Source organism: Hylobates moloch, unplaced genomic scaffold (genome assembly GCF_009828535.3).
Source record: "Hylobates moloch isolate HMO894 unplaced genomic scaffold, HMol_V3 SCAFFOLD_3, whole genome shotgun sequence".
NCBI lineage: Eukaryota > Metazoa > Chordata > Mammalia > Primates > Hylobatidae > Hylobates > Hylobates moloch.
The window spans coordinates 113045805-113073304 of NW_026652278.1; the positions used below are offsets into that span (position 1 = coordinate 113045805).

General features: G+C 38.4%; 1 protein-coding gene and 1 non-coding gene across 9 annotated transcripts in view; both read right to left on the reverse strand.

Annotated features, from left to right (window-relative positions):
- The window catches only part of TNIP3 (TNFAIP3 interacting protein 3), a 96471-nt gene that overhangs the window by 36370 nt on the left and 32601 nt on the right, over positions 1-27500 (reverse strand). For 2 of the 8 annotated variants that reach the window (XM_032171845.2, XM_058435817.1), the window contains exon 3: positions 15862-15982. In XM_032171845.2, the coding sequence (XP_032027736.1) occupies positions 15862-15982 (121 nt within the window). Of the gene's footprint in view, positions 1-2996; positions 3031-14078; positions 14163-15861; positions 15983-27500 lie in introns of those variants that run through there. The other 6 variants (XM_058435819.1, XM_058435821.1, XM_058435818.1 and 3 more) reach the window with 5 other exon arrangements.
- LOC116466150 (U6 spliceosomal RNA) lies at positions 25624-25730 on the reverse strand. The gene has a single exon (XR_004247402.1). It is a non-coding gene; the product is annotated as a U6 spliceosomal RNA (small nuclear RNA).

A 27500-nucleotide genomic window follows, 5' to 3' on the forward strand; every position in this document is an offset into this window, starting at 1 on the left:
TTTATGAAACAAATAATATGACAAAAGGAAAGGGAAATCCACAATTTTTGCATCACTCACCCTGTACTTGACATTGTGTGGGTTCCAAAGGAAAACAAAAGCAAAAATTCCCTGCTTATGATGAAATGTACACACACATACATACGTGTGTGTGGCTGTTGTGTATGTCTATATATATATACATATATATATATATATATTTGAAAAACTAAACAGTAAATGAAAACCAGGAAATGAAACATAGAGACAATAAGGCCTGTAAGAATTCAGAAGAGAGAGTGTTCATTCTCACCTTTAATAGCTATGGAAAGAGTCAGAGTTTCTGCTGGGCCTTGAAGGGTAGATAGGATTTTGATAGAGAGCGAAAGCTGAGCTATAAATGCTGTAAAGGGAGCAAAGTAAGAAACAGAATACAACTGGGCAAACCTAATTATGAAGGATTCTGACAAATCCAGTTTACCTAGAGTAGGGTCCATGTGGTATTTTCAAAGTTTATTTGGATGAAATCATAAAAGATTTTAATTTCAGATTAAAAAATGTTGACCTTATAGGCCATATGGAGTTACTAAAGACCTTTGGGCAAAGGAATTACATGATCAAAGTGGTTTTTTAATTGGTTTTAGTTCTTAATATATTAAATGGGAGAGATTGGAAACTGCAATGCAGTTAATATACATTAGCAAAAGTAATATTCAAAATATTTATTTTAACAGCTTGTGACAATCAGAATATTTAGCAATCAGTTCACCAGGGGCACTAGGAATGGACCATATTCCTGGACTCGAGACTCCTGTATTAATTGCTTAATTGTCATCTCTGCTTGTATGCATAACAGTTACCTCCTTCTTCACCTGACCTGTTTGATCATGATAGCTTAGTTTATGATTTTCCCTGCAAAACTTGCCTTCCCTGTTACAATTAATAACACCTTTTATTCTCCACATCAAAAATCTTGGAATCATACTTGACTCCTCTTTCTCTTACATCCTGTATCCAATCTATCTGAACATTTTGTAGGCTTTCTGAAAATATATCCAGACAGGGAAGTAGCACATTGCCACAAAAGCCTGGAGACTTCTCAGTTTAATAAGCAAGTGGCAAGGTGAAATAAACTTACCATTTTTTTCTTTCTTTTTTTTTTTTGTTTTTTTGTTTTGTTTTGTTTTGTTTTTGCTTTTTGAGACAGAGTCTCGCTCTGTCGTCCAGGACTGGAGTGCAGTAGCACAATCTCGCCTTACTGCAACCTCCGCTTCCTGGGTTCAAGCAATTCTTCTGCCTCAGCCTCCCGAGTAGCAGGGATTACAGGCAGGCACCACCACGCCTGGCTAATTTTTTTGTAGAGACAGGGTTTCACCATATTGGCCAGGCTGTTCTCGAACTCCTGACCTTGTGATCCACCTGCCTCGGCCTCCCAAAGTGCTGGGATTACAGGCATAAGCCAACATGCCCGGCCTTTTTCTTTTTCTTTTTTTTTAAGAGACAGAGTTACATTCTGTAGTACAGGCTAGAGTGCGGTGGTACAATCATAGCTCACTGTAACCTCCAACTCCTGGGGTCAAGCAATCCAGCTGCCTCAGCCTCTTGAGTAGCTACAGGTGTGTACCACCACGTCTGGCTATTTTTATCTTTTAAATTTTTGTAGAGATGCGGTCTCACTATGTTGCCCACACTGGTCTTGTACTCCTGGCCTTGAATGATCCTCCCACCACAGCTTTTCAAAAAAAAAAAAGGCCTTTTAATAACTTTTTCAAAATGAGGACTTTAATATTTGCTTTCTGATTTTATTCATAGGAACACTTTTAAGAGCGTGTCCAGCAGTGACTGATCTCTGACTGTGTGTCAAACCTAGTTCCACCACTTGCTAGTTATGTGACCTTGGGCAAGATGATTGACATTTTTGCATTGACACCAACTCACCATCATCTCTTAGCTGGAGTACTGCAATAACCTAAGGGTTTCCCTGCTTCTATTTTTGCTTCTACTCCCCCCTCCCCATTATTAACACAGTGGTCATTGTGAGGCTTTTAAAATGTCATTTCATGTCATTCCTCTGCTCAGAACCTTTCAGTGGTTTCCCATGTCACTCAGAGTGAAAGCAGAACTCTTTATGGTGGCAAGGTCCTGCACAATCTAGCCCAGGCCTCTCTGACCTCGTTCTCGGTATCCTTCCATTTGTCCATTCTGCACCATGTCCTGACCACACTGTTGCCCCTTGATAGTTCTCTCTTGCCTCGAACTATCTTTTCCCTAGATGTCCACATGGTACATCCCCTCACCTTTGACAGGTAATGGTGTAAGTGACATCTATTTATTGAGTCTTTACTTGGCCTCCCAATTTAAAATTGCTCTCCACCCCAGCACTTTCCATTCACCTTTCCTGCTTTATTTTTCCATAGCACTAAATTTTTTTCTTCTTTTTGTTGATTGCCTCCCAACACTAGGTTGTAAACTCCATGATAGCAACTTTTGTGTGTTGTGTTCACCCTGTGTTTCTCGAGCCCAAAGTAGTGCCATTTTAGTGCCTGTGCATGTTCATGTGGGACTCAGACACATACAAATTGCCTTCCTTACCCCAAAACAAATGTATAATGTTCCCAAATCATACATCTTCTCAAGAGATTATATGGGATGTAAAGATCAGAAACTTCAACTTTTTGGCCTCCAACTAGTAAATCACCTCTCTTTGATCCCCCAAACCTGGTTTTGAACTAGCAGAGTCAGGGGATGGGGTGTCACAGATTCCATAGCCTCTTGGAGGATATACGCTTGTGCCCCTCCTGGTTGGAACTCTGAAACAACGCTCCTATGCAATATAGTGAGGTTGTTTGGAGTCTGTTTTGATTATACACTTTTAGTTTTTAGGGCACATCAGACACATAAGAAGGCAAATTGGCTTTTGTTGACCAGTCTGCAGACTCTATAAAACTGCAGACTTCATGAAATCCATGTTTAAAGATTTCTGATTGCCCCACAAAGCAGTAAACAATCTGACCCACCTTGACCATCAGCTCCTCTGTGAAGGCTCCCCTGGTCCTCCAGAGTGGAGTTAGCTACTTCCTTCTTTATGATCTCATGGTGCTTTGTGAAGCATCAACTCTAGCACTTATTGTAAAGCAGTTGTTAATTTGATGTACCTTTCGCCTCTGAGATGCTATAAACTTCTTGAAGATGAGGTCGATATTTATCATTTTAGCCTTAGGAACTACCACAGTACCTTCAAGGTACAGAGTAGTATAATACATTTTTATTGAATGAGTCCGTTTATGTATGAATCTATTGTACGAGATTCATCATAGCACACCCCTGCTTTTCAGAACACAGTCCAGAACACACAATGACCACAGAGATACAGAAAGTTATAGGCTTTGCCTCCAAACCAGAAATGATCAGTAGGACTGTTAACACATGTTTAAAGAGCTGGCCTGTTTCCATGTATTTTCTTTTTATTCATTTTATAGGCAAATATTTTAATTTATCCTATTTTGGTTACATGATCAATATTCTTTAGCCTTCATACAAATTCCTCTTAAAATTTTTTACTTGATTTTGATTAATATTTAATAAATAAATAATATAAATAATTAGATATGCTATGGGAAAATTTTTAAAAGGCAGAACTGTTGTCTTTAATGATATTTTCCACATTTTCATGGTGCTTTCTAAGATCTTATAAGTTAATATATTGAAGTATTAACTGATGATTCCCCAAAACACACACTATTCTTTTGTCTTATGTAGCTAATTCTTTCTTTGCTCGGTAAGAGATACCTTTTTTTTTTTTAAAGAAGCAATCTTGCCTTGTCGCTCAAGCTGGAGTGCAGTGGCATGATCTGAGCTCACTGCAACCTCTGCCTCCCGGGTTCAAGAAATTCTCCTGCCTTAGCCTCCCGAGTAGCTGAGATTACAGGTGCCTGCCACCACGCCCTGCTAATTTTTGTACTTTTAGTGGGTTTCGTCATGTTGGCTAGGCTGGTCTCAAGCTCTTGACCTCAGGTGATCTGCCCATCTCGGCCTCCCAAAGTGCTGAGATTACAGGCGTGAGCCACCATGCCTTGCCAGTAAGGGATATCTTTTGTCAGATTAAGTTTGTCATAGAATAAAAAGAGGAGAACAGCCCCTGTTTGGCCTTTGCATTTCACAATAGACTCTCCAAACTCTAGACACCATCTGGAGAATCAAACCTTTGAATTTCAAGAGCTAATGTTTTCAAAACAATTTTTAAGGATTTTAGGCTAATTTATTTTGTGCAATTTATTTTGAAATGCCTGAAAAAGTTACATGAGTTGATGGATTAAAAGAGGGGTGGATAGATGGATGAATAGATGGTGAACAAGTAGAGTAAAATGTTCATGTTCATGGCAGAATTTTGGTGGTGGGTGTATGTGTATACCATACAATTCTTTCAACTTTCCTACATGTTTGAAATGTTCATGATAAAATGTTAGGGGAAAAGTCTGAATCAAGGCATAAAAACTTATACCAAGAATAACTGATAAAACAAATGAGTAGATGAAGAGTCAGTGTAACCTGTCCTTACCACTTTCACCATCTGCCCTAGAAAAGAAAGGTTTCATGCCTCAGGAAAATGAAAATGAATCAGGCAAAAAGAGTACTGCCTGGATGTTTCTCAGTTCTCATGAGGAAATGGAGCCCTACTCCCCTACATTTTGTTTCGTTTTGTTTTGTTTTTGAGATGGAGTCTCACACTGTCACCCAGGCTGGAGTGCAGTGATGCGATCTTGGCTCACTGCAACCTCTGCCTCCTGGGTTCAAGCGATTCTCCTGCCTCAGCCTCCCAAGTAGTTGGGACTACAGGCATGAACCACCAGGTCCGGCTATTGTTTTTGTATTTTTAGTAGAGACGGGGTTTCACCATGTTAGTCAGGCTGGTCTTGAACTCCTGACCTCAAATGATCTGCCTGCCTCAGCCTCCCAAAGTGCTGGGATTACAGGCATGAGCCACCACACCTGGCCCCTATTCCCCTACTTCTAGGTACTCATCTGTCATCTTCCAAATTGCTTACATTGAACATCAAAGAGCAGAGTCAGCTCCAGCCTTACTGGGTTAAGTCCAGGGAAGGTGCAAGCCTTGAAGAGAATTTCTCCATACCACCATGGTACACGGCTGTGACATGGCCTTAGGATTTGTCTAAATAGAGAGGTCCTGAGACAACTCAACCTTAGAGTGGTGTGGAAGCAGAGCCAGAAATTTCCCATGTTCCTGGGAAGGATGAAAGAGTGGCTAACTGAGGGTTTGAGGAGGCCTCAGAGTCAAACTGAGGAGGATGTAGTGTTTACCACATGACCCTAAGGACTAGAGATGTACTGAGTGACCTGGAAGCTTTGGTGATTGCCAGTGAGGATATAGGCCAATGAAAAAACCCGTAAGGGTAGACTACATCAGTGCCAATGGCAGTGTCAGATGGGGGATCACTGTAACCCTGATGCCTCCACCCCAAAGTTGCCAGAAAAATACAGAATATCCAGTCAAATTTGAATTTCATATAAACAACAATTTTTTGTATGTTTGTCTCATACAATATTCTGCCGTTTATCTGAAATTTAAACTTAGGTGGACATCCTATATTTCTATATGCTACATCTGGCAACCCTATTTTACCCAGATTATTTCACAAAATCTGTTCCACAAATCCCTAGGTACCATTATGTGAAGGGACAGTGGATAATTCTTGCATACCACTGCACAGAAAATATAAATTGCCTGAGAAAACACTGAAGTGACTGAAATTTTCTGCAGTCAACTAGATAAATTATTTTCCAAAGGACAAGCTAGAGGTCCTAGAATGGAACTAAATTTAGTTTAGAAAACAAAGAAAATTACTATTTTGTACTAAGGAGTTATGTGGTTTAAAATACTTTATTTGCTTCAATCTGAACTTCGTAACAGCCCCGTAAGAAGAGGCAGCTTTCATGTTAATGAGGACAAAGTTGAATTTAGAGATGGCAAATGACTTGCTCACAATTATGATGTGACAAGTGGGTGGCTGAACCCATATCCGAGCTCATTTAGTCTTCCTGGTTTACTTCCCCCAAAGAACCTTTTATCTATGTGGGTAGACATAAATAACACACCTAAAAATTATAGCAGGAGACATCATTTACCAATGATGGAAAAGCAATGCAGGAGCCTAAGCCATTAGGAATATGATTCAGGGAAGTTTTATGGGAATTAAGCATTTTTGAGGGATAGATATGAGGTGGCTTGACCTTTGACGTTGTATCCAAACAAAATCTTAACAAATTCCCACCATGGCATGCCTAGAGATTAATTTCTATTTCCAAAATAGAAATTAGTGGTCAGAAAAGAGAAATTAAGTCTTTAAAAACTGTAGTAGTCAGAAAAGAGAAAATTCAGCCTTCAAAAACTGTAGTGGTTAGAAAAGAGAACTTCAGCCTTTTAAAATTGTAATCTGTGTTTGAGTTTTTTTTTTTTTTTAATTATTTTCTCTGGAAGGAAATTAGCTGCTGATCATTTTATAGCAATGCAGATCACTCTGTTTTTCTCTTGTACTTTGCTCGTGTGTTGACTTCACCTTCATTCATGTATGCATTTTTTTTCTTTGAGATGGAATCTGGCTCTGTTGCCCAGGCTGGAGCGCAATGGTGAGATCTTGGCTCACTGAAACCTCTGCCTCCCGAGTTCAAGCAATTCTCCTGTCTCAGCTTCCTGAGCAGCTGGAGTTACAGGTGTGCACCACCACGCCCAGCTAATTTTTTTGTAATTTTAGTAGAGGTGGAGTTTCACCATGTTGGCCAAGCTGGTCTCAGACTCCTGACCACAAGTGATCCACCTGCCTCGGCCTCCCAAAGTGCTGGGATTACAGGCGTGAGCCATTGCACCTGACCAATGTATGCGTTCTTATATTAAATACTTATTGATTATTGTCTGTGGATCAAGTATTGTGCTAAGTACTAGAATATGAAGATGAGCAAAAGGCACATCTCGGTTGTATTTTCTGTTTTCTGAATATAAAATCTGAGCATTAGAGGGGACCACTCCATTGATGATGGAATCTTTTCTGCATCATTTCTGCCAAGGGGTTGTCCAGATTAGCTTGGATACTTCAGGTGAAAGAGAACTACCTTCTTCCGGAGGCAATATAATTCAACACCATATCTACAGATTTAGACACTATTTTTAAATACCTATAGTTATAATTATAAAAATTAAGAGACTAGGCATGGTGGCTGACACCTATAATCCCAACAATTTGGGAGGCTGAGACAGGGGAATCACATGAGCCTAAAAGGTTGAGGCTATAGTGAGCCACGATTGCACCACCACACTCCAGCCTAGGTGACAGAGCAAGACCCTGTCTCTAAAATAATAATAATAATAAACAAAATAAAAAAATTAAGAAAGAACATGTGCATATAAAGATGATGTAGGTATATGGAAAGGCTATGGTGAGGACTCAAAACATGGGTGATACAAGGAACACATACCAGAAGTGATTTGTCTGAAAATAAGCCTGACTCAAAAAAATCTCCCAATATGCTAGCCTAAAAAATTGAAAACATTTGCTAACTCAGTTTTAATGACCAACATTTGTTTTAAAAAGAAATCAGAATAGCTATCTTCCTCACTGGATAAAAAAAGGAATAATTGATCTTATTTTTTTGCTACTTATTCTAGAGTCCCATAAGAAAACATATTTACATACTTTGTGAGTTATGCCTCACTCTCCCCACAAGTACAAAATAAAGTAAAAAGCGTTTTTATTACATTTTGTCTAGAAGGTGGACATGAGAATGACACGAACATTCTTCAGCAAGAGCTTACAGTGTCCATTTTGCTAGTACTGTTCCCATGCCCATTCAAAAATATTTTCAATCAAACTAGAAACAAGAAGATTTACTTGAGAAAGAAGGCTTATTGATGCATTAGATTCCAAAACCCAGCTTGGGTTGAAATGTCCCTAGGAGACATCCACATCCTCTCACAAAGCTAAACAGATCAAGAACATAATGAACACATTTGGTGAACAACTCTTATGAACATGTTATTTATGGTATCTCTCAAGCCCAATATTTTGTTTCCTTAACATTGCCATGAGTTAACACATTTCTTAACTCACAGGCTTACGCTGTTCTTCTTCTTACATTAAAAGGAATACCTATCCAAAACTTCTTCAGATTTACTTGCTGAAGTCATGCAAGTCTGGAAGAAGACAAAGGTGGAGTGATAATTCCAAAAGCAAGCATAATACCTTTGGCTTTAAGTGTCCATTCAGTCGGAACCCTGAGACCTCAAGTTCTTTTTCTTCTCTTTGTAGGGTTCTAGGAAGACTTATATTCTTCTAATTAATGTTTATAATTTCCACACAGATGCCACTTTCCACTTCAAGTCTTGGTTGCTTCCCCCACCAAGCCTCCCAGTGTTGTCATCTTCTCCCCTGCCCACCCCATTGACCCAAACTGGAGCTGCCAGGACTGCTGTGTTCACTGAGGCAGAGAATCCTCTTCTACCTACTGCTTACATCTTCCAAAAGACAATCTGCGTCTCCCAGTTTTCTGTCACTCTTTCTTTTGTGGAACATGGGACAAATTCTCCCAGTGATAGAACAGATGACTTCTGAGTAAATAGAAAGCATCCTACTCAAAAGCATGTCTTACTTATCAACAAGAATGGAGCCTCAGTTTATAGCCCCCCTTGCACCACTTCTGTCCTGTATAGAAATTTCTGCCCAACAGGTGGGTGGCTTTCAAAATTAGGGAAATATTTTCTCTCCCTTAATTTTTATGAGTTTTAATTATTTTATCTTAAGATCCAATTTTAGTTCACAGACCTATGTCTCTGTTTTCCTGGGTTGTCTGGTGGTGCACTTTATTAGAAAATAGAGTTCAAGCTGGGCATATGCAGTGAGATCTCCTTATTGGATGTATGCCTGATACTCATGTAGAGTGGAATCCTTTAAAAATCCTTGTAATGAATGGGAGGAGAAATGTGTCATAAATTAATCATGGGATCAAATTAACTCTATGGCGATATTTTGGGAAATACAACCTGGCCTATTTATCCACTAATCTGTTTAATTTGGAGGGCTTATAACACTTTCAGAATCAGAAGACTAAATACTAATAGCCAAGCTTTACAGATAATAGAAAGATACACGACTCATTTAAATAACTTCACCCATGTTGCCAGTAATGAGCTTCAAATGCCATAAGGTGCAGCAGCTGAGCGGACAGGCTCCTCACTGCCTGAGAACTTGCAGGCAGAGCTTTTCAGCCAGCAATCCAAAGGTTTCCCAGTGAAAGCTAAGATCCTCACACAACAATGCAACATTTTTTTCTTTTTTTTTTTATTGTTATACTTTAAGTTTTAGGGCACATGTGCACAATGTGCAGGTTTGTTACATATGTATCCATGTGCCATGTTGGTGTGCCGCACCCATTAACTCGTCATTTAGCATTAGGTATATCTCCTAATGCTGTCCCTCCCCCCTCCCCCAACCCCACAACTGTCCCCGGAGTGTGATGTTCCCCTTCCTGTGTCCATGTGTTCTCATTGTTCAATTCCCACCTATGAGTGAGAACATATATCCAGAATCTACAATGATCTCAAGCAACATTTTTTTTTCTAGCAGAAAAAATAGATCAAAACATTCCACAGCTACAACCTTTGAAATTAGATAATGAGATTCAAAGAGGAAGTCAGTTATTGTATGAGAAAACCATTAAAGAGAATGCCGAGGCTCAAGCTCATCCTACTAGCATTATGATGATGATGATGATGATGATGATAGTGTTGTGTTGGTTTAGCACTTTATATTTACAGAGTGCACTTTCTCTCACTTTGTATAATTAACACAACCCATTGTACTGATAAGAAAACAAGATTTTGATTAAAAAAAAAAAAACAGCTTTCAAAAAAAGGGAAATAAGAAAAGGAGAGCCAGATTCTTTTTCCCCAACAGTGTGGTTACAGAAAACATGTGTCAATTTACGGTAGTTTGCAAGAAGTTTTTCCCTCACAATCATTTGAAGTGTCATAAGTATATATTAATCTCTGAACCAACCAAAGCAATTTCTCAAGGCTTTTTACCTTGGGAAGAGCGTCCAGGTCTAGAACTTGTCCTCAGCCACTGGTAGTTCTTCCCTTAACTTGTATCAAAAGTCATTAAAAGCCCATTTCTAGTTCTGCCTCTTAGTTAAAATCAGAAGTAATCGAATCCAAAGACAGGATGGGGCTTTTACGTAAATTCAATTCTGGCGGGTCTGCTTAAAATTTGGGCGCTTTTCCCTTTCACTCTCAGGTTTCATCCTTGTTTTCAAGCATTATTGGAACTGTATTTGTTTATCCAAGAAATACATTTCAAGCATCCTGTCCCTTTCTTTTATATTTGAAGATATATGACTGCAGGTTAATATATTATTTCATAATTTTCTCATAGTACTTGGACTATAACTTGGTTATATATAACTTTCATTTAACATTCATTTTGGAATCTCAATGTCATTCTCACTTAGGCAATTATTTTTCCTTTGCCTACAAGATTTTAAATGATCTTTGGTCACTAACTTTCTACTTCTTCAACTCTCCCAGAATATAAAAGCGTACTTTCATGCTCATGGAGTTCCTCATGTTCATCAATAGTGGTTTTCTGTTTCCTCAAAGCAGTGAGTCAGTCTCTGTTCATTTCTCTTATAGTAATTCTTCTTCTTTACATATTCTTGGCAATAGTAGTTGAACAAAAAGGGAACTTGACATACATCTCAGGCTCTTTCACTAAATAATATCTGTTTTATTCAGTCACACCCTTCACATCCCATAAAGTCATAAAGAAACCAATTTCCTGCTCCTGGAAAGGGAATCTACCTTATTGCTCTTAGGCTAACTTCATTCAGTGTGAAAACGAGAGAAGCCTTCTTCACTCCCTCTCATTGGCTCACCCTTGTCTTAACCAAATAGAAATTTTCTTATATTTTCCCTTCCTATCAATATCTCAGCAAAAATGTGAAGGTCTTTGTTTTGTTTTGAATATAGGGTTTCTTTCTGCAGAGTGCTATTGTGTAAATAGTAGCTCAGCAGGGATTCCACCTGGAAACTAAGCCATGCTTACTTATATTTGAAATACCTGCAGAGGACAATTGAGGAGGATATGACAGTGGTCTATTGGGATAAAGAATGTAGACTCCTGGGGGCTGTTCTGGGAGAATTTACCTGGGGGAGAGAATCAAGTCATAGTGGCTTGATCCAAGTGTGGTGCTTTTAGCTCAAAGAGGAGGAGTTAGTCTGAAGACAGTATCGTTCCTGACACCAGCTGGAGCTCTGATCTAGTCTTCAAGTAACTCTGATGTGACGGAGGGAAAATTAAAAGTAGAAAGTACAGGGCAATTGTTTTCATTAGACAGATTTGAGTTTAGGTCCAGAATCTAAATCCCATTAGCTGTACAATCATGAGAAAATTGTTTAGCCACATTGAACTCCAGTTTCCCCATCTGTAGAGAGATAAAGATGAAATGGGCTAATGAATAGAAATACTTTGCAAAATGCTGGCCAAGAGTAGGTGCTCAATACACAGCAGCTAAAACTTGAACAACGACAAACTGAAAGGACCGTGACCCTCTGGCAAACACTGGAAGTGCAAGCTAAAGTTGGAAAAGAAGAAGTCTCTTCACCTCGGTTGCAAGAGCAATAGTAGTTGGTTGCATTTGGAGTTCTCAAAGACATATTCCACACTGAGCACACTTGGCACAGTGAGTGGTACCTAATGGTGCTCCTGAGAGTGGTACAGCAAACTTTGAGAAGCAAGGACAGTTTGAGCACTGGAAGACTTTCAGCAGTCAATAACTTCATGACACCAGGATGGGTAAGACCAAATGGTAGCTTCCATACAAGAACTGAGAGATTAACCTTAAGAGTGTACATTTGATATTCCCCTGCAGACTCTGAGAACTATTTGTAGAGGAATTATAGGGATAAATCGATTGTATATTCAGTGTCTCATGAAACCAAATTGTTTACTACTGTTGCTTTCTAGAAAATTCTATGTTGTGATACTTTATACCTTCATGGAACACTTTATACCCCATCCTCAAGAAATCCATGAGTACCTCATAATCCATCTGAGAGAAAACACATAGCGACATAAGTGATCACAAAAAACAAAGTGATAAAGTCTATAAATGACATATAAAGAAGATAAAGATGTATGACAAAGCAGGGAGGGGGCTGAGTAACGCCATGTGGGACTAGAGAGGATGAAAAGGTCTCAAAATGAGAAAGGTTTGAATTGCAATAAAAAATGCAATTCGTCAAATGGGCAAGGAAGCAAGGATTTCCAGAAAGAGTAAACAGCATGTGAGATGATAGCACAGGAAACTTCATGGTTTGTTAAAGGCTTATGGGTAGCTAGAACACAGGGTGCACTTTGGGAAATAGCAGAATATATAGAAGACACTAAAACACTACAGGAAAAATATGTACAAACTTGGCTTTCTATCCTGATACAACTTTGTGAATTTAGGCAATGTTTTAAAATTTCTATGACCCTTAATTTCCTCATCTGGAAAATATGGATAAGACAGTCATATTTAAGTGTTGTTGTAGGTAGAAAACAAAATAAAATATTTACCCCAATACGTATTTACCCCAACAAGTATTACATCCTTCTTCTAATGTTTTGTTCTAAATGTGGCAGAAGCTATATCTCGGAGGAATGTATATATGATGCAAAGGCATTTGGTTTCAATGATGTGTGTAAGGAGATCTACTTTTAAGTTTTAAGCACATTTAGGCTGTAAGTACATTAGTAAGATCTATGTTGATAGAATGAAGAAAAGGAAAAAAGTCCAAAGATATAATAAAGGCAGATTAGACCTTCCCTTAGGAAAGGTCCAGAGTGAAGGAAAGATGGCACTATTCTGTGAATGGTGCCACCTGAGTGGTGCAGCATGGTGGCCCTGAAGGAATCCAGGATTCCCCCAAATTTGCATGATTGGGTGCCTAGTGATTCATTCACCAGCATAGAAAATGTGTGTGTGGTGGCCAGGGTGGGGGAGAGATGACAAGCAGATATAGCAGGAAATATATTGAATTCACTTCAGGAAAGACTGAGTGGAAAGAAAGTACATGTAGAAAAGCACTCCATGTTTAGTAAGTGCATGTGTCTGGAGTCATTGTCATATAGTTTGTAGTTTAATGAGCCCAGGACAGATCCTTAAGTAACACTAATGCAGCACAACCAGGTGATGTAAGGGAGGCCAGTGAAGGTGAGTGAGAAGGAGAGACCAGAGAAAAAAAGTGGGAAGCGGTGGTGAGGGTGTCCAGGAATTAATATTATAGATGTCGGGCTGGGCGCGGTGGCTCACACCTGTAATCCCAGCACTTTGGGAGGCCGAGGCACGTGGATCACGAAGTCAGGAGATCGAGATCATCCTGGCTAACACGGTGAAACCCTGTGTGTACTAAAAATACAAAAAATTAGCCGGGTGTGGTGGCGGGCACCTGTAGTCCCAGCTACTCGGGAGGCTGAGGCAGGAGAATGGCGTGAACCTGGGAGGCGCAGCTTGCAGTGAGCCAAGATCGCACCACTGCACTCCAGCCTGGGCGACAGAGCGAGACTCCGCCTCAAAAAAAAAATATAGATGTCAAAGTAGTAAGACATTTTAAGAAAACTGAATGACTAAATAGTGTCAAATGCAAATAAGAAGACAAGTGAATGCAAAATGACCATTGGATTTATCCAGATAGAGCTTATTAATGGTGTGATAGGAGAGGGAAAGTTTTGGATGCTGTGATCAATGAGCTTGGCTATGTTGTGTAAGAGTGAGTTCAAACATTACCCATCAAAGAAGATGGGGTCTCATATATGTTTGAAGTGGAGGAGAACGGTACATATTTTGAGCTGGTGAGAGGTGATGGAGAGATTGGAGATACAGGAACCCCCACACTGTTAAGTGATTGGTCTTATACAGTGGTGGTTTTCAAACTCAACTCCGTCCTCACTACTACTCTGCAACTCATTTTCGTTTTACTTATCTATTCTGTCTCCCTGCCTTCCAACAGTCATTTCATATCTTCCCCAATTCCCTTAAGCCTTGGGTCTCACCTCTTACCCTCTCAGTCTCTGTAGATGTCTTTACCTCATACTTCACAAAGAAAATAGAAAACATCAGCTAAGAATCTGCTGCCCTTTGCCTGGAATTGTGAAGTGCAGGAGAATGAGCAAATTTCCTCAATGAGGTCATAGGAGAATCAGTATCTTAGAGACAGAGACACAAGTTTCAGTGAAGTCCCAAAAGGAGACATAATCTATAGCTAAGAGGATGGTAATAAGGATGTAGAAGAGGTTTTTGCCATGTAAAGGAGGACCAAGAAGACGAATGAACAGAATTGCAAGGAAGGTCAGTCATGAGCAAATGGGTCTTAGAGGATGATAATGGGAGATATGAGGATGAGGGTACCAGAGGGAATTGATATTATCACCATGAAATTTCATTCTGTGGTTAGACAAGAAGGTGGCTGGAAAAAGCACACATTTCCATGAAGGAATAAATTTCTAGTTGGGAGTTAGAGGTGTATATGTGAGGGCTTGGAGTTGGGATGGGAAGAGCAGAAGAAAACAGAAGAAAGAGGCCTTATTTGACCTCTTAACCATTAGTACACATTCATCTGTAACTCCCAAAATAAAGACAACCTGTTCAGGAAGAAGTGAGTTTTTAGACAGGAAAAAGTGACTAAATGCAGAAAGCACACAACACTGTTCATGACATGAATGAAAGAAAGAGGTACAGGAGTATCCACAGCATATTAAGTGAAGGGGGTAAGTTAACAAGACAGGTGTGTGTGTGTGTGTGTGTTTGTGTGTGTGTGTGTGTGTGTAAAACACAGAGGTATCCCAAATGCTAAGAGATGGTCTCTATAGGTGGTGAGCCTACTGGTGGTTTCAGAGGCAGTTCTATGTTTAGTGAACCCTGAGGCCTATACAATTCTTGGATTTCCTTTAAAAGAAAAAAGAAATAAATTTATGGATGCAAATTAGTTATAAAAGAAATATTTGTTTAAGGGAGCCCACGCTCCATTATCTCCACAGTGAATCTGTCTCTACATGATTTTTATAGTTTTCTGTGTTTATCCATATACATTTTCAACACTGAGTAGGAACTTCTTTAGAAAGAAGAACTAATGTTATTTTTAAAAAGAAGTATAAATTACTTTTTAAAATGCTGGCCATGCTCTCAAACTACTCACATTAGATTTTTTTTTTTAGTAAGAATCATGAAAGATAGTTTTTAATTGGGAGGATTACAGAGTTTAAGAGTTCATGTTGTCATAGGATGCATGTCAAGAAAGTCATCTGTAAAATTCCTAGCTTGAGGCTACCCTTGAATTTTATTTGCTTATATAAAGCACCATAGACAAATACCCTGAAACAAGTGGAAGTTCAAAGTCAAACCACTCCTTTAATCAGTGAAACCTTGCTTTTTCTTACAAAAATATAAAACGAAACAAAAACAACTCCAAAAAATCGTTGACATGAGTTGTGCTGATTCTGGTAACCCAATTTAAATGGGTTAATTCTTCCCAGGAAAGAGTTGTCCCTGCATTAAACATTCTTTCTAGTACCATGATCTCCTCACCTTCTTGTAGTCACAGCTGCCTGGACACTTTAAACTGGAAAGTGCCAGCAAATTCTTCTGCTGAAGAATTTCTTTAGTAACAGGAAGTGGCCGTGTGAGAGAAGTTTTATACTGCTTCACTTTATCCTCTCAGCTGACAAGGAAGTACATGACTGACTGTAAATGACTTGGGGACTGTCCCCACAAATTCTTCTTGATGAATAAACTGCTGAAGGGTACATCGAGATAAGGAGAAAAAAGGTGTTTTCTTACCTTTGGAGAACATAGATTTCTGTGAGTTGGCATGGCCTCTGGGGTGAACCGTTTTGGATGAGGAGAAGCATTTCTCTCAATCAGATCCTGGATTCTTTTGTCCAGCTCCATGCTTTCACATCTGCCCAGAAAGACATGGGAAAGTTACATTATACAAAGGTAATTAAAAATTATTCAGGCGTAGAGTGAGTTTATGGATGACACGGAGGTGTTATTTATGTATGATACTTCTCTACGATCTCCCAAACTCTAATCTCATTATGTTTTCATTAGTCCATGCCATGAGAGCACTTTGAAAGAGCATTCGAATTTAATTTTCCCTTACAAAGGAAGATACGGACAAGTTTAGGAATTTTCAGTCTGAGAACAATGGCAAGAATTGAATCGAACACTCACAGTGAGCCAGGTTCTTTCATGCATTTTCTTGTTTAATGTGCACAGCTACCTATTAAAGTAGTCACTGTCCCAGGCATTAGACAGGTAAGTAAACTTGAGTTTAGGAAGTTAACTAACTTACTAACTTAAGTGAAGTCAAACTGAAACATCGGCAGGGCCAAGATCAAACTGAGACCTGTAGAATTCCACAGTCTGTCTCAACCATTTTTGCTGTATGTCTTCAATTAACCTGAAAACAAATCCCTAAGCAGCTACTTGCCACCAAATGGAAATAATATATTACAGCTGAAGAGTATCTGGAAGCCCCCTTAGGAGAATCTAGTCCAGCTGCTTCCCAGAGGGAGTTGCTCGCAGTCACATGGCCATTAGCTGATAACACCAAGATTTAAACCAGAGCTTCCTACTCAAATCAAATTTTTATTTTTCCTTTATACCAGGGGTCCCCAACCCCCACTGCCAGTCTGGGGCCTGTTAGGGCCACACAGCAGGAGGTGAGAGGCAGGCAAGTGAGCAAAGCTTTATCTGTATTTACAGCCCCTCCCCATGGCTCACATTACCCTGTGAGCTCCACCTCCTGTCAAACCAGCAGTGGCATTAGATTCTCATAGGAGAGCAAATCCTATTGCGAACTGCACGTGCGAGGGGTCTAGGTTGTGTGAACCTTATTGTGAACTGCACATGTGAGGGATCTAGGCTGCCTGCTCCTTATAAGAATCTAATGCCTGATGATCTGTCACTGTTTCCCATCACCCCCAGATGGGACCATCTAGTTGCAGAAAAACAAGCTCAGGGCTCCCACTGATTCTACATTATGGTGAGTTATATAATTATTTCATTATATATTACAATATAATAATAATACTAACACAGTGCACAGTCAATGTAATGTGCTTGAAACCATCCTACCCCCCTGCCCCAGTCCATTGAAAAACTGTCTTCCATGAAACCAGTGCCTGGTGCCAAAAAGGTTGGGGACTACTGCTTTATACGATGTTGGTATAATGGAGAAATTTTCTCATTAAAAACACAACTCACAAGGAAAAATGCATTAATTGTGTGATTTTTTTTTCTCTCTCTCTCTCTCTGTATATGTATATTTTGCCTGCCTCAGCATATCTCACCCTCTGAAAATAACCTCTTGGATTGAGGGAGGAGTTCTTGCAGGAGTACTTCTCAAAGTTGTCTCCAAATAAAATAAATAACTAGATGGATGGCCTAATCAAATGCCTGTATGGCAGAGGTTGCTAGGGTTGTCTGCTCAATCCACCACCCTTGTTGAGAGTAGCTCACAGGAGTAGGCTCTGACAGCCATGTTTGCATTGATATGACTTGAACTTGCCTTTTGGTTATAACTGATTGGACCAAGAGTAAACAACTGATCCCAGTTTGGCCAGTGGGATTCTCCTCTGTGTCTGGAGCGAGCTGAGAATGAAGCATATGGGTAGAGAAATGCGGAGCTGAGAGACGTAGAGAGTCCTGACAATTTTCTAGTTCAGAATCAGCCCCTTCTAAGGCCTGACTACCTTCCAAATTTTAGATTCTGTGAAACACTCCATGTCATTATAATGAATCCGCTCTCATTATTTTTAAAGCTAGCTTTGCTTGGTTTCTGTTATCTATAATCAAAAATCCCTATATATGCACCTTGACTTTCATATTTATATTGTTTCTTTCAGGCTGTGAAATATCTGTACATCATGTGCCATTTATGATCCCATTGTAAAATATGGGCTGCTGGGTCTATGGTAAATCCTTCATGGTGCAAAAGGTGGCATATGCATAACAATGAGTTTGGACCTATCTTCAGGTTTTTTCCACAAACCTGTGAGGAGGAAAGTCACAAAATTTGTTTACTAGCTGCCCTAAATCCTTCAGGTTAATTAGATTCCCAAGTAGCAACAGAATTGGACTAGTCTAAATGTTAAGCTCTTGAGGCAGCTTTCGGACCTATTCTGAACCAGACTTGCCTGCCAAGATGTCACAAGACTTTCTGGTCCTACCTTCCTCTGTGACAGAAAGGTTACTGAACCACTTCAATCCCAGGCAGGATCATTTGGAGATAAAACTCATCATGATCTACAAGTCCTCAAATGATCTCGTTTTCTTGCTATCTTTCTAGTCTCACCTTCTACTCTCTTCCTTCCTGCTCTTTTTCTTCCAGACACGTTTGCATCATCAAACTTTATGGAACATACCAAGCAGTTCCCACTCCAGGCCTTGGTGTTTGCTCTTCCTCTGCAAAACTTGCTCTCTCACTTCATTCAGTGCTGGCTCAAATGTCACTTTATCATGAAAGCCTCTGCTGACTAACCTATCTGAACTAGATTTCTCAGCCCCATCACTATTGTCCCTTAATTCTGTTTTATTTTCTTCTTTGAATTTTTTATTATTTTGATTTCTTATTTGTTTATTTTTTCTCCTCCCTTGCCCCATCTATGTCCCAGGAAAGAGGAAAGTCCTTTGTGTTTATTCACTGCTCAGTCTCTTAGCACACAGTAGGACATCAATAAGGGTTTGTTATTGAGTAAATATGACTCCAGGATGAGATTTAACTCAAAATACCTAATTATTAACTCAAATCTAACCAATAAATTAAGTGCTTATCTAAAATGTATGTAAATAAACTCAAACTCATAGGACTGATAAAGTCAAAACACAAATCAGTAAGCAAGGAAACACTAGCAGGAGCTTCAGAACAGACACTCAAGCTCAGCTGGTGTTGCCCTCATGGCTGCCTTGTTCTTTTTTACTTGTATTATATGTGTTCTTTGATATTAAACAACAATTGAGTATCCATTATTGCAAGGTACTGACTTTTCACAGAAATAATCACATGCAGTCATCACTGTTAAAATTGTTTCAACTTCAGTGGCGAGCATGTTAGAAGCCAGCAGTTACTGTTCCCTCTTCATTTGGACAGAGTGGTGAAGGCTCAGCCTCAGAGCTGGGGCCCTGCATCCTCTCACATGAACCTGGCTCAGCACACGTCCCTCAGGACCACAACCAAAGAGGGACGGGCTCTCAAGAGGATAGTGGTTTTCTGGGCTTGGCGCACAGTGAGACTCAGCGTGGTGACTACAGCTTCACTAACTTCAGTCACTACAGAAGGAGGAGAAGTGGCAGCAAAGAAAAAGAGAACCATATGGTGGTGACCAGACGTGGGGGCTTTGGTCACACCTATGGAGAGAGTGGGTGTCAGTGCTGACCACTGTGGGAGGGATAGGTTTTGAGCACTCAGGAATCCAGCTGGGAACTGAAAGGACACAGGAGGGGTGGAGCTCCAGGGATTGTAGCACAGTAAGGACTTGCACTCACTGTCTTTTCTCATTGCCAATGTGATTGACATTGTCACTGTCACTATAACGAATATGCCTCAGAACTTGCATATGAACCCTCTGAAAGAAGCATTGTGATGCAGTAGAAAATCAACACGCTTTTAGAGTTGGACATAACAGTGGGACCTAGTGTAAGTCCTTTAGCTTCTATGAACCTTTTTGGCCTGTTTTGTAAACAGAGGAAAACAATGTAATATTGTGATGCTGACAGTAGGATTAGTGATGCCATATGTATAATGCTTAGCACAGTGCCAGGCATGCCATGGATGCTCTGTGATTGATGCTATCGTTATTATTCTGAGGGTCTGGAATAGTTACCAAACAGTCTAACAAACAAGTTTAGAAAGTAGGAGCCATAAATTTAGTATACCACCATAAAGAAAAGAAAAGCACAAAAAAATGTTCATTGGGTTCAAAATATTCTCAAGAAGTTTAGTCACACCTCAAATAAATGAGAATTATGTCACCAACTTGAGCTTTATAACATTCTTAGGAAATCTTTTAGATTATTCTTTAATTAATGTAGGAATTTGTACATGAAAATATTTTACATTCTCTTTTGAATTAGTGAAATTAATTATGTTTCATAAATTTCAATTTGACCTAGATTTATTTCACGGAAGAAAGTGCTTATCAAAGTTCATCTTTTCCTATAAAGCTCAACATTCTGACAATTGAGAGGCAGAATTAATTAAAGTTGAAAAATCCTCCTTTTTTCTTGAGATCACTTAATAATTGCATCCAACAGTGTTGTGTTCATAATACAACACTATGACCCGAGGGTAACACAAACAAACAAAAAACACCCTACCGAACTTTTAAACACCAATAGAGCAGATCCTATATAATCCTTGCATTAGTTCTGTGGGTACATAGTTGTTCCCACCTTGGGATCTGTTCCAAGAATCTGCTCAACTGATTGAGAGTTATGGCTCCAATGATCTCTGCTCTGGGCCCTACCTCTTACTCATACATATTTTTCAGATAGGAAGCTTGAGCGTCAGTGCAGCTAAGTCCATGGATGGCATTCAGTCAAATTAAATACAAAATAATATGTGTGCTATGTGTTTATCGTCTCTTCCTGAAGATAGGGTCTCTAGCAAGTTCTGGACCTCTCAAAAGCTTAAAAGCCCTGACCCAACTTTAGTTACTTTCACAGGTGACTACTCTTTTTGGTCTAAGAGTACACTTTTACTATGCTTTCTTTCTTTCCTTTTTTTTAACCATGCAGGAATTATAAAAATTCAGAAATGACTCTTTGAACCAAATACTATTACTAAAATCTTGATTTAAGGGGGCCTCTTGACTAAATTATAAATGAACAGAGAATTATGGAGGCAAAATTATTAGGCTAAGAGTTTGAGGTGAGAGTGACAGAAATAAATGAAATTCAGTAAATACCTGTTGGGTCTTGGCTTCTTCACAGCTTATTTTAAACTTACATGGGCAGAAACCTCCTTCCTTCCTGCCCTTCACTCACAAGAATAAATCAACATAGAAATTAAATAGAAATGATATTAATATGAATTAGATTTTATCAATAGGATAGTAGGTTTCACCAATTTGACAATGAAACTTAAAAAAAAAAACTTTCCCCTAAGTTATGTATTATTGTGAACTGTTTTTCCCAGACGAACATTGGGAAATAACAATCTGCCCTGTAATCTCTGTGAGCAGCCAGAGAGGACACAGGAAGAGATCAATGATATTCAGGTGTTCGGAGCCCTCATATTTTTGTTACTTGTTCAAAGGTCTCCAGTACAGAAGTCTCCAAAAAATTATCTAAAGGGTCCAATATGTTGTTGAATGTCATTGTTTAATGAGCTCATCTAAAGTTTGCTTATTTAAATTTTACTAGTTGATTAGAACCTAAATCAATAGGATTCTAAACTTGTAGAATCCTATCTGGTAGAGAAGATAATCTAAAAGTTATGGTTTACTGCCTTGAATGGCAGTTTTGTATCTAATCATCCTATTCTAACACTTCTCCACTAAATTGCGTATAAATACCCAGCTCCTCAAATGCTCCTGAAATTAGCTGTCTCATGTTTCAGGATACCTCATTAATTAATACATTGAATAAAACCTTGGAGATGGGTTCATTTTGTTTGCGTGAACATCATGTTTTTAGCTTTTTGTAAATTATACATTAACACCCCTGGATATCAGTACTTTAAGACCACTGAATTTCGAGTTGACACTAATGATGCCTGGTGAGCATGCAACCCCAAACCACCAGACTTGGTTTTTATGGTTACATGGTATGGTTGCCTCATTAGTATTGGCAAGTAGTGTAAATTCTAGAGGAAAATAATTACATTCAATAGGAAAAACACATAACCACAGTCTTAGAAATAACTTGAAAAATCATTTAATTGACCTCCTGCATTAACATAACAAAGAAATGAGGCTCAGTTGGGGCTAAGTGATAGACAGCAAAGCCAGAATAAGAATTTAGGATGTTAGTGTTCTTTCTTCCTCCACACACTCACCTACCTCAGATGCCACATTTCTTTCCAGTCCATTACCAAGGTCACATTTTCTGCTTTGATCTTATGTCATAAACCATTATTTTCAGGAAAGACCCTGGAGAACAAAGCTCATCTTCAAACATGAGAAAAGGAAGAATTGACAGTGGATTCTTCTGTAATGGAAATGCTTCCAGATGTTCAAACATCAGGAATCTGGGTGACCCAGAATGAGAAGTGTTGTCTAAAAGATGCTAATCAAGCAGCAATTTTTAGGTTTTACTTTTTGTTACTATGATTTACTCTAAGTATGCTCCCGGTGATTTTGGGAAGAAACAAGTGACTCATAAATTACTCTGGGTATGTGTGTTTTAGATGACTGAGTTCAGGTGTCTTAATTATTTGAGTAATTGGAAATATTAACAGTTGTGGCTTAAGAGTGTAGTAGAAGAGAGAGGGTTTGCTGAGAGAATTTTGAAAGTAACATTTTCCTCGGACAAGAAGGAACATTTCGAAAGTTTTACCTAAGGCTGTGTGGTTTAAAAATGTAAATAGATATCGAAGAATTGTATTCGCGTGTCTGAAATGAAAGCCCAGAGAATGGGGTGGAGAATGTTTCTTATCAACCTGGGCTCTGTTACTGCCCTCAATCTGCATTCTTGGCTAGCTCCCTGTTTATTTCCTCCCTGCTTTTGTGATGTGCCAGCTCACTATACTGATGCCACAAACCTGGTCCAAACCTCTCGTGGCTGTGCCCAGGAGGACCGTGCAGGCAGAGGAGGCAGTTTGGAGCAGAGATAGAGTGCGGCTGCAGGTGCTGGTGCTAGCCCCAGTGAGAGGTTAGGAGTGAACAGAGTTGTGTAGAAACCACATCCTCCTACAGGCATCCTGCTGACGTAGGTTTGGCCTTCTTCTTGGGACTGCTCTGCACGGGTGAAACAATCTCATTCACAAAACAGAGTGACAGATTAAAACAGAATATAGAGCTTTTGAAAACACAGTGTTTTAACAGAAGATATTCTGATACATGCATATCTTGGCCTTTTTTCCTGGTGTGTTTACTCATATTTAGTATCCTTTGGATTATAAACCTCACGAAGGCAGAGACAGGTTTAGCCTGCTAATCATTGTATTTTTCAGAGCCTCACATACTTATTAAGTATTTGACAAGAGAGTAAATTGACAAGAATAACTAGATCTAAATTGGAAGAGGAGAAGCTCCCATTAAAAAGTCCTGTGCAAGTTGTTCCCCTGTCTTCCTCAGATGCACTCCATCTACGTTATCCATATTATGTTTTTCCTTCTCAGCCTCAGTAAATCCACTGCTGGGAAAAGGAGCTGACAAAGGCTTAACAGTTGAGTTGCATAACAGGGGACACACCTGTCTGCTACAAGCCATAGAATGCCAATGTCAGTGAGCAGGGATCTGGAGGTATACTGGAGTTGAGAAGTCCTTTCCAAGTTCCCTGGAATTAAAGCTGTAGTCAGGCCAATACTCGAAATGAATATGAATAAGGGTAGAACCTTTACTGAAGGTAAGTGTTGAGCTCAATACTCCCCGAACAAACTCTCAGAGAGTTTCTTCATAAAAGCTCAAAGAAAAATGATGTCATATTAGTTTTCATGGGTAAGGTAAGCCTGGAAGACCAAGTTATGCTAAGATGTGATCTTCTACCCAGGGAGCCAGGACCCTAGTAGAGAAAAAGGACAAAACTAAGAAGAGGGTCAAACACTGTTACTCTCACTACCGTTTATTCCAAAGTTGAAAATTACACAAAATTTACCCTCTGACAGGGACACAGGAAGAACATAGCTTAATAGCATTTTGAGCCAACAGAGGGAAGCTTCCTTGTTTTTGTTGTTGTTGTTGTTATTATTATTATTATTTTAGTATGGCATGCTATCATTAAGGTTATTTTTATTTATTTGAAATTCTATTTTCGTGAAGAAGCAGAGACTATAAGGGATGCACAAAGATTTAGAGAATAGGAAACATTGGCTCCTAATCAACTTTATGAACAAAGCTGAGCCCCTATATTTAGGTGAAGAAAAACTTGGCACTTGATCTAACATTTGTATCACCTGCTAATGCTTTTGCACCGTTGTTCTACAGTAGAAATACACTCAGATGGGTTTATTGATAAACACCTGGAAGAGAACAAAGTTAAACTAGCTATACATGCACAGAAAAATTATGTATTTTATTGTTAGTGTTCTTGGAAATAGACATTTCAACAAGAACATTTAAATGATGTATTTTACAGTTGTGTCTATGTTGCAAAATGAAGTGGAGTATATAAGTTATGTCTGATACATTCACCTCATGTAACCACATCCTGTGTCAACTATAGTTGTCCTTTAACTTATCAAAATGTTTCTCTCAAATCTCTACCTGAATTTTAGACAGGTACAGTTCCAAGTTGTGACATTCTCTAGAAATATGAGAAGACTAAATTTTGAGTCATGTCTAATAATTTTCCCAAGTATCTCATGGTTATTTATTAACTATGTATTTAAGTAAAGATTATTATCATATAACAAGACACTACTATCTTAAAATTATTCTCTCAACCCAAACCAATATTGTTAAGGCTGAGTTTCATTGGGACAAATATTTGAAAGGACTTTTTCTTTAAGACACAGCCATTGATAAAAATAATTTTATTCAAATCTTTGGAAATTATGACAAAGGTGGTGAGAAAGACATAATTTTTATGAGTATATCTGGCATATTAAGTTATTTAGATACCATATATTTAAGAGCTGTCTAAAAATTGTATAATAGAAATGCATTACCTTTCTATTTAATCATTAAATAACATTTATTTGAAACAACAGTTTAAATGTGCATTTTTTTCACGTCTGTACTGGAATTTCCTTTCAAGACATGATTACAAGTCTTGATTCTACCTCACCAGAGTCTTTTGAGTTCGTGTGCATACACAAAGGAGACGCCGAGCCAAGTCAAGTCTGACCGCTGAAGCAGTTTGCCAATCTCAGTCGACGCCTGAACTGTCTCTGGGTGTTAAGGAATGTTAAGAAATAATGGAGTAAATTATTGAAGACATTCTTTCTGCGTGAAATATTTGGAAGACGTCGTAACAGCTTACAAAATGTCATGGGACAGCGTTAACGCCCCTTCTCATCTCTGATGAGACGTTCCCAGTCCTTTCGTGTAGCTGATAGAGCGCAAGCCACTTTTTGTCAGATCCTTTGCGTTAGTTTTGTTTGAGATGGTACAGAATATGCTGAAACAAATCATGATCAGTTGTTATTATGTGTAGGGTAATTCTACCTATTTGACGAGAACTGCTTCTGAAAAGCTTCAAACAGTTCATCTGCCGTTGGAAAGAGTGCATTGATTTAATGACGCCTCTAGAGGGCACTCTGCACTCAGTTCAGGTCGAAAATAGTTTCTAAGATTGCTTGCGCTTTTCCCCAAGGTTTTCATTTTGAATTTTGAGTTCCTGAGAAGGGGTATGGGTGTAGAGAATTTGTGGTGTACATGGGAGTAATAATTTTAGCTCATTTCCTTTGTCTCATTTATGTTAAAACTTTTTAAAAAAAATATGTAATGCTTCACAAATTTGCATTGCATCCTTTCATGTAGGCCGTGATAATTGCCTCTGTATTCTTCCAATTTTAGTATATGTGCTGCTGAAGTGAGCACAATTATTTATTCCTTAATAAAGTTGGTTTTTAAGTTGCAATCATTGTTGGACATTTATATAATAGACTTACATCCAATAACTTTCCTCCTATATGCTCTGTAGAAGCTTTTCAGAAACAGTTCTCATTTTATATATATGTAGAATTACCCTATACATAATAACAACTGATCATGATTTGATTCAGAATATTTTGTACCATCTCTAACAAAACTAATGCAAGGGGTCTGACAAAAAGTGGCTTCTGCTTTATCAGCTATACAAAAGGATTGGGACATGCTATCAGAGATGAGAAGAGACATTATGTTGTCATATGTAAGCTCATTTTTATAAAAAATTGCAATAATCCATATTCATTCTCTTCTTCTGTGATCTCCATATGGATGTGAAATTGATGAGCCTGGAATTTCTTTTTGTGCGAGAAATTAGGCAGGATTCAAAGAATTGATCAAATATGGCATACTTTCAATCTCAAAATATGTAATAATAAGAATACATGATAATTCATCAAATAAAGTAGGAATTACTAACTTATACTGATGCAAATGTTAAAATAAACATAAATGGGGATAAGAAAAGGCTTTTCTTTACATTAGAATGCCTACTGATAAGTGTAGAGAACATTATCCCATTAGAAAATCATTATTTGACAGCCGTCATAGTAATAATCTCAGTAAGAAGTATCAATAGATGCTAAGACTGGTGGCTGAAAATCTGATAAGAAATGGGATCTTTACATAATTTCATACTTCCACCACCAAGTATGTAGTGAATACTAGGGGAAGTGTAAAAGAATAACGCTGCATTGGGGAATCTTGGCAGGTACCACTTTAATCAAATGATCAAGGTTAAAATCACCTGTAATGAGAAAAATCCAAACTGTGATCATATGACAAGATGCATAAAAAAAGTTTCACATCTGTGATATTCTTGCCAAAATTATACAACCTGAGTCTAATTACAAGAAAACATTAGCCAAAAGAAAAATGAGAGACATTCTACAGAATATCAAGCTTATAATATTCCAGAGTGTCAGGTCATGAAAGTTAAGCCAAGACTGAGAAACTGACCCAGATTGTAAGAGAATAAAATTTATGAAAACTAAATGTAATGTAAGATCCTGGATTGGAGCCTTTCTTATGCAAAGGATATTAATAGGATAATTGGCAAAACCTGAATGGGGTTTGAAGATTAGATGTAGTACTGTATCGATGTTCATTTTCTGATTTTGATGGTTATCTTGTGGTATGTCCTTGTTTATAGGACATGCATACTGAATCATCCAGTGGTACCTTTTTAAATTTTTTTTCTTTCTCACAAAGCAGACTTTAAACTTCCAATGGTAACTTATTTCCAAATGGCTGAGGAAAAAATATTTTTGTACACTTCTTAAAAATTTTTGATAAGTTTAAAATTATTTTATAAGTGCAAAAAAGCAATTAAAATATTAGACCTAAAAAATAAGATCTGATTTGATCTTAAAATTATCTTTTGCTCAATGTAGAAATTATTTTATAAAAATGAAATTAGCATTTCATTATGTAGCGGGAACTAAGATGCAGACCAATAAATCTTTCTTGGGGTTTACGAAATTAGTGCAAACCAGAGCAACTAAGATGATTTAGTTTTTGTTTTGTTTTTCTAAAAGGATGTGGAGGAAGAGCATTTGTGTGCATCGTATTACTGTGATGGCATATTCTAGCCCAAGGATTCTAGAAAATGAAATGAAATACTCTCACTACAATATTTAAAGTTCAAATAGTAAAAAACAC